The sequence below is a fragment of the Quercus suber genome, unplaced genomic scaffold, assembly GCF_002906115.3.
Source record: "Quercus suber isolate HL8 unplaced genomic scaffold, Cork oak 2.0 scaffold_231, whole genome shotgun sequence".
NCBI classification, from domain to species: domain Eukaryota; kingdom Viridiplantae; phylum Streptophyta; class Magnoliopsida; order Fagales; family Fagaceae; genus Quercus; species Quercus suber.
This window is the reverse complement of record NW_027069688.1, coordinates 817,171-824,383: the sequence shown is the minus strand read 5'-3', so window position 1 is coordinate 824,383 and position 7,213 is coordinate 817,171. Positions and strand designations below refer to the sequence as shown.

The 7,213-nt window shown below is 33.6% G+C and overlaps 1 protein-coding gene across 1 annotated transcript; it reads left to right on the top strand.

The window, feature by feature from the left end:
• The first annotated feature begins 391 nt into the window (after nucleotides 1-391).
• On the top strand, nucleotides 392-6,304 carry LOC112006212 (cholesterol 22-monohydroxylase CYP90B51). The gene is made up of 8 exons (XM_024038509.2): nucleotides 392-594; nucleotides 703-1,027; nucleotides 1,117-1,269; nucleotides 1,384-1,635; nucleotides 1,718-1,810; nucleotides 1,916-1,994; nucleotides 2,123-2,229; nucleotides 5,678-6,304. Exons 1-8 carry the CDS (start codon nucleotides 392-394, stop codon nucleotides 5,930-5,932), a joined length of 1,467 nt encoding a protein of 488 aa, XP_023894277.1. The 3' UTR covers nucleotides 5,933-6,304.
• Nucleotides 6,305-7,213: the final 909 nt, after the last annotated feature.

Below are 7,213 nucleotides of genomic sequence, written 5' to 3'. Positions count from 1 at the left end.
AAGTTAGATCAAACTGTGGCTATGGAAAAGTTACTCATGAATCATGAGCAAAACAAATTCTAAGATTAAACAAATGCATAATATTATTGGAGAGTAGCGTTTCCAAGTGTAAAGCCAATTTCCATTCTCCTTTCCGCTAATATCGCTTAAAGACAGAAGAGAAGCTTATAAAAGCAGCCTATTGGCTTCAAAGCTTTCATGAAGTTTGGCTGCATTAAAAAAACACCTGCCTGAGTGACTTTTAAAACTCCTGAATGAAAAGAAAGTCCAGTTTCAGCAAACGTAGAACTTCGTAAGAAGCAGAGATATCTGATTCAAATTGCTTAAAATCAGCTAAGCAAATTCCACACAAGCACACTCACACACACACAGATTGAGTAAGTCAGTCTCCATGCCTGACTCAGAGCTAATTGTTTGTTCTCTTCCGTCCATCCTAGCTCTACTTCTGATCTTCATTCTCGTCAAACGAAAGAAAAGCAGACTCAATCTCCCACCAGGTAACACGGGCTGGCCTTTTCTTGGTGAAACTATTGGCTATCTTAAGCCTTACTCTGCTACTTCAATTGGAAACTTCATGGAGCAACACATATCAAGGTAAAATCACACACATCAACAAAACAAAGACTTCCAAACCGAAGTCCCATGTTCTGTTCTATACAAAATATAGCACTTAAAAAGCTAAAACTCTTACTCATTCTGCAGGTATGGAAAAATTTATAAGTCTAACTTGTTCGGAGAGCCAACAATAGTTTCGGCAGATGCTGGGCTAAATAGATTCATCTTACAAAACGAAGGAAGATTATTTGAATGCAGCTATCCTAGAAGCATAGGTGGAATTCTAGGAAAATGGTCTATGTTGGTATTAGTTGGAGACATGCATAGAGACATGAGGAGTATCTCTCTCAACTTCTTGAGCCATGCCAGGCTTAGAACCCATCTATTGAGAGAGGTGGAGAAGCATACCTTGTTTGTACTCAGCTCCTGGAAAGAGAATTCTGTATTTTCAGCACAAGATGAAGCCAAGAAGGTAAAAAAAATGTGAAAGTAGTATGTTGTTGTATTCAGAAAGACAAATTTATTAATTGGATCATCTTAGCTTATTAACAAGAATTGCAGTTTACCTTCAATTTAATGGCAAAACATATCATGAGCATGGATCCTGGAGTTCCTGAGACTGAGCAGCTTAAGAAAGAATATGTTACCTTTATGAAAGGAGTGGTGTCTGCTCCTTTGAATTTTCCTGGGACTGCATATAGAAGGGCCTTACAGGTAATTGTTAATTTTAGCCCATTGGACTATAATTCTGAATGTTTAATTTAATACAAAGTCTTGGTTTTTTCACTAGCTTCTTCTTGTTTGATATATACTCTGCCTGCTTCACAGTCTCGATCAACTATCCTGAAGTTTATTGAGCACAAAATGGAAGATAGAATAGAGAAAATGAGGGAGGAGAGAGAAACTTTGGATGATGATGATCTTCTTGGATGGGTCTTGAAGCATTCTAATCTTTCCACTGAACAAATTCTTGACTTGATTCTGAGTTTACTCTTTGCTGGCCATGAAACTTCATCAGTAGCCATAGCTTTAGCTATATACTTCTTGCAAGGTTGTCCTAATGCTATTCAACAACTAAGAGTAAGTACATACCTTCTTGGAGGCATTTCTTTTTAAGTCTTATGGTATCATTTTTAAAGTCTTTTTTTGTGTGTGAATTCAGGAAGAGCACCAAGAAATTGCAAGTGCCAAGAAGCAATTAGGAGAAACTGAATTGAATTGGGATGACTACAAGAAAATGGAATTCACACAATGTGTAAGCTTTCTCAGAAGTATTTAAATAATATTGAACTAAAATTATTGGAACTTACAAATGAAATTATCTATTAAAAAATATATATATTTTTTGTGTCTCGTGAAGGTTATAAGTGAGACACTGAGGCTTGGTAATGTAGTGAGGTTTCTCCACAGAAAGGCATTAAAAGATGTTCGGTATAGAGGTAGGACAAGTCACATAAAATTAGTGTTTTCAATGAATGATTGCCGGAATCTGACCCGGATTGAATTTTTTTCACTTTTTTTTTTTTTTTTGAGTTTTAAAAATTGTTTTTATCATTCTGTTTGAAAGGTTATGACATTCCATGTGGATGGAAAGTGCTTCCGGTGATATCAGCCGTGCATTTGGATCCTTCACTTTTTGACCAGCCTCAACAATTCAATCCATGGAGATGGCAGGTCAGTACTGACTACTGAGAGCCTTTGACAGCATGCCTTCCATAATGAATATCATTTTTTTATTACTACTATTATAATTTGGTAAAAAAAAAATTATTAAAATAGAATAGAGGGAAACAAAAGCTGAATAGGTTTTGATTAAGCAGAGGTCCCCCAGGCACTTTCATTGGTTTATTGCTGTGGCTCTCACTGGCAAGAATTGGATGATTGGTTGTAGACCCACTTTTGATAATTTGATTCTCTGCCAATTTATTAGTGTCTGAGAATGGTGGATTGCTGTCAAAATTAATTAAGTAGATTTAGTTTTGTTTCCCGTTTTGTTATTTTGGTTAGTTTGACAATGATAACAGAGAATCCAACACTGCTCCTTAACTGTTGTAAACTTCATTACGGTTATGTCTATTATATTATTTGGTCAAATTCCAACAGATAAAGTTCATTAAATACTTAAAATTTTTTTCCCTTTTTTTTTTTTTTTTGAGTTTTAAAAATTGTTTTTATCATTCTGTTTGAAAGGTTATGACATTCCATGTGGATGGAAAGTGCTTCCGGTGATATCAGCCGTGCATTTGGATCCTTCACTTTTTGACCAGCCTCAACAATTCAATCCATGGAGATGGCAGGTCAGTACTGACTACTGAGAGCCTTTGACAGCATGCCTTCCATAATGAATATCATTTTTTTATTACTACTATTATAATTTGGTAAAAAAAAAAATTATTAAAATAGAATAGAGGGAAACAAAAGCTGAATAGGTTTTGATTAAGCAGAGGTCCCCCAGGCACTTTCATTGGTTTATTGCTGTGGCTCTCACTGGCAAGAATTGGATGATTGGTTGTAGACCCACTTTTGATAATTTGATTCTCTGCCAATTTATTAGTGTCTGAGAATGGTGGATTGCTGTCAAAATTAATTAAGTAGATTTAGTTTTGTTTCCCGTTTTGTTATTTTGGTTAGTTTGACAATGATAACAGAGAATCCAACACTGCTCCTTAACTGTTGTAAACTTCATTACGGTTATGTCTATTATATTATTTGGTCAAATTCCAACAGATAAAGTTCATTAAATACTTACTCATTAACATTAAAAAAGAGAGTAAATTCAAAGTTCATCAATTCCATAAAAAGGAGAAGGTTAACAGGCACTTAAATAGTGGAGTTAATTTTCAACCAACTTTATAGAGTAGAACTAATAGAGTTAACTTTCGACCAACTTTATAGGGTAAAGCTAATAGAATTAACTTTCGACCAACTTTAAAGGATGTAGAGCTAATGGAGTTAATTTTTTGAGTTTTGCTTGTCACTTAAGTAGTATTTTTAGTCATGTTGTCAATTCATCCTTAACGAATAACATTTCCCTAAAATCTTCTCATAATTGAATGATGAAGGAGAATAAAACCAAACCAAATAGACTCTAGTACCGGTTGGCGATTATGAGTAGAAGAATAATATAATAGAATAGGAGAAGAAAAGGGTATTGTAACATTCTATAAAAGCCGTTCATGTCTGCCTGCATTTAGGATAAGGCATTAAGATAGTTACAAAGGCATGCTACGATCTCATGGATTTCCTTCCTGATGAACTGTCATGATCAATGAACCAATGTTTCACACGGTACGGCCACTGGCCTCGCAAGTTGTGATCATCTCTCTCTGGTCTGCGTGCGTGTGGGGGGGCCCTGGGGTTTGACATGATTAAAGCCCATGTGGATGTGGGGTTCTCACATGCACGTGCATGAGTGCTTTATCCCTGTGGGCCATTTCACAAACTGGTCCTAACCAAATTCTAAAAAAGATAAAGGGAAAAAGAGAAAACTTGGTTGGAGATATTTTAGGATTTGTTTGGTATAAAAAAAAACAATAGAACCATGTAGTTTGGTAAATCACATAAGTGAATGTGTTTTCAAAAAATAATTATGCAATGGTTCAAATGAGTCAAAGAAATTTTTTCCAATCTATTATGTGGTTATTTTTCTCTAATTTATTATGTGACAGTTTAAATTATCATTCACATGCATTTTGTTTAGATGATTTATTATGTTATCTAAATAATTCATATGACTATAAGTATACGTAAATATTCATCTAAGTCATCATGTAAAGAATTGAAGGAAAAAAAATGTTCATTATTTTTTTTAAAGCAATTTATTTTTATAGTATATCAAATTGATATCTTCTAAATTACTAATCATGAAAATAGAACTAAACAAGCCCTTACTTTCTAAAGCATAAAAGCTAATTAAAGATGGAGAAGAGCATGGAACTTTGCAAATTAATAAGGATAATATTAATTATTAATATATATAGTGCGACAATGATGAAATGCCCATAAGATGAGTCTGGCAAATTATTATTCTCAAAGTTGTTAACCTCATCTTCATTTGTAGAATACCACAATTTTTTGAGAATGGTGTTAGAATTACTATAAACATTTTAGCATTTTTCTCTCTTTTCTTCTATTGTAATAGTTAGAAAGGCATTTTTCTATATTTGAACCAAGTATAACTTGCCACGTGAATGTCCATATATATTTTCCTCAATTAATATCATCTTTTCAATCTAGAGAGTGACAAAGCTTGTGTTTTATAGTGTTAAGTGTCAACTCTTTGAGGGAAAAAGACAGCCTCTTGTTTAGTATATTGGATATGCGGAAGTAAATTTGGTACCTATCTATTCTGTCATCGTAATTCGTAAGCTGAACCCTATCTCGAACGAGTCTTTGATCAATAGTGTCCTGAACTTGTGTCGTTCGGTTTTTTATCAACTATCCTATCAGCAGGGTCCTGTGTAACCCGTGTGCCCCCCCTTGTGAGCGTAGGCATAAGTGTCTAGCTAGTGGAGTACTGTATTGTGATACAATAAAGAAAGTGAATAGTAGATATAATTATTGGGTTCAAACTTAAACAGAAACTCTTTCGTATAGCGTGATCTCACTATGAAAATTTAGGACATAGACGAAAGAGACAGTTAAGAAAATTTGTCTGAAAAGGACCATGAAACATAGTGGTAGAGATTGAAAGTCGTTATTAATCTTTGTCAGAGTCGTTGCTAGAAAGATCTATTTATGTTTTTCTTTTTTTCTCTCTCTCTTTGATAATCAGTCTCCTATTTATGTTGACATGGCATGTAACGATTGAAATAACTTTAGATAATTCAATTTATCACTTACACCATATTTATTATTCTCCAAATAAAAACAAATCATATTTGGAGTATTAAAATAATGTTGTATTTCTAAACTTATCGATGAATGTTAGACTCATCTTCTATTAACTAAGATTATTGTCTAAATATTATGATAAAAAATTGTTCAAGCATTCATTTGTTATGCTATTGAAGTTCACAAATCTCATTCATTATTAAATTTATTCGTAAACATTGTGTAATAAAATTTATAGTAGCTTTAACATTTTCTTATGGTTCATTTCCGTCCTTGTGATATTGAGCAGAATAATGCGACGCAGGGATCTTCATCATCTGGTTGCCCTAGCATGACAAGTAGTAATAACTTCTTGCCATTTGGGGGCGGACCGCGACTCTGCACCGGATCAGAATTAGCAAAACTAGAAATGGCAGTTTTCATCCACCATCTAGTCCTCAACTACCACTGGGAATTAGCCGATATGGATCAAGCGTTTGCCTTCCCCTTCGTTGATTTTCCAAAAGGTTTACCAATCAGAGTCCGACACTACACTTTCATGTAGTTAATAAAAGACAAAGAGCCCATGCATGATTAAACGATAAAAACAGACCCTTCCTTCAGTCTCAGCCATAGCCTTTCATGGTGGACATACAAAAAAAAAAAGCAAGAAGTGAGACGACGTGATTGAGTTCTTGGATTTTCCGACGGCTTAATGTAAGTTATTTTGGCATTATTATGTAAGCTCACATGAACAGAAAGGAAGACAAAGAAAATGAAGTACACAAGACAAGATCCTAGGACCACATATTCCTCTTCCTCCCCCCACCCCTTAAATTGTAAATTTATTGTCCTCTAGTCCCTCGATCTATGTTGGGACTTGGGAGTAATTGTATTCATTTATATATATATTATATATGGTTTTCCTTTAATTTGACGTACTTTTCTGTATCATCCAAATATGATTTGTGTCTTATTGTGTTTGATTGAAGACAAGGGAGTCCTAAGAATCTATAATAGAAGATATGGCATAGTAATAGGTCTATTCAGTACTGTTAAAATTATTGAGACATATATAACTCCGATAATAGTTATTATATAATATATTCGATTTGATTTGTAACTAAAATTGTAGATAATATGTCATTTTTGGCATTCAATAATATACCCAATATTAAGCTATGTATTATTAATATTATTCCATATAATTTTTCCCTCGTTGCCTTTTCTTAGAAGGAAACAATGGCGTTGACGTTTGACATGCATACTGATGATGCAAAACCCTCGCGGGCCTCGCTTAGCAATAACATTGCTACCTAACCTGCAAGAGGAGGAGAGGAGTCTCGAGCTAAAAGTTGGAAATATTGCACAAAATAATAACTGTTGTGATTACGTGAACAAGAACAACAAGCAAAACAATATTTGTCTAATGCATAAATAAATAAACAAATATATATATATATATATATGAATAATTAAATATACTTACAAACCAAATGAATGCAGAATGATCAATGCAGATTAAATCAAGATTAGTATTTGACACTAATTCCTTAAAACAGATTTCATCTCTCACACTATCTTTACTGGTGCTTTTGAGACTTATATATGGGTTTTTTCCTCTTAGAATACAATGATTAACAACAACACAAAAAAAGCACAACAATTTCCATGCAAAGCGAATAAAATTATGCCTTCCTCTTTATAAATGACTATGCCAAAAAAAAAAAAAAACCTTAAAAAAACCTTTTAAAACTTTTTTTTAATTACTAAAATGAGATAAAGAAATCTTATTTATAGACACACGTGCACTTATTCAAAAAATGTGCAATAGCAAACCGACTAT

Coding starts and splice junctions, on each gene's coding strand:
- LOC112006212 (XM_024038509.2), top strand. CDS start 392: ATGCCTGACTCAGAGCTAATTGTTTGTTCTCTTCCGTCCATCCTAGCT. Junction 1,028..1,116: donor CACAAGATGAAGCCAAGAAG/GTAAAAAAAATG, acceptor CAAGAATTGCAG/TTTACCTTCAATTTAATGGC. Junction 2,230..5,677: donor TCAATCCATGGAGATGGCAG/GTCAGTACTGAC, acceptor GATATTGAGCAG/AATAATGCGACGCAGGGATC.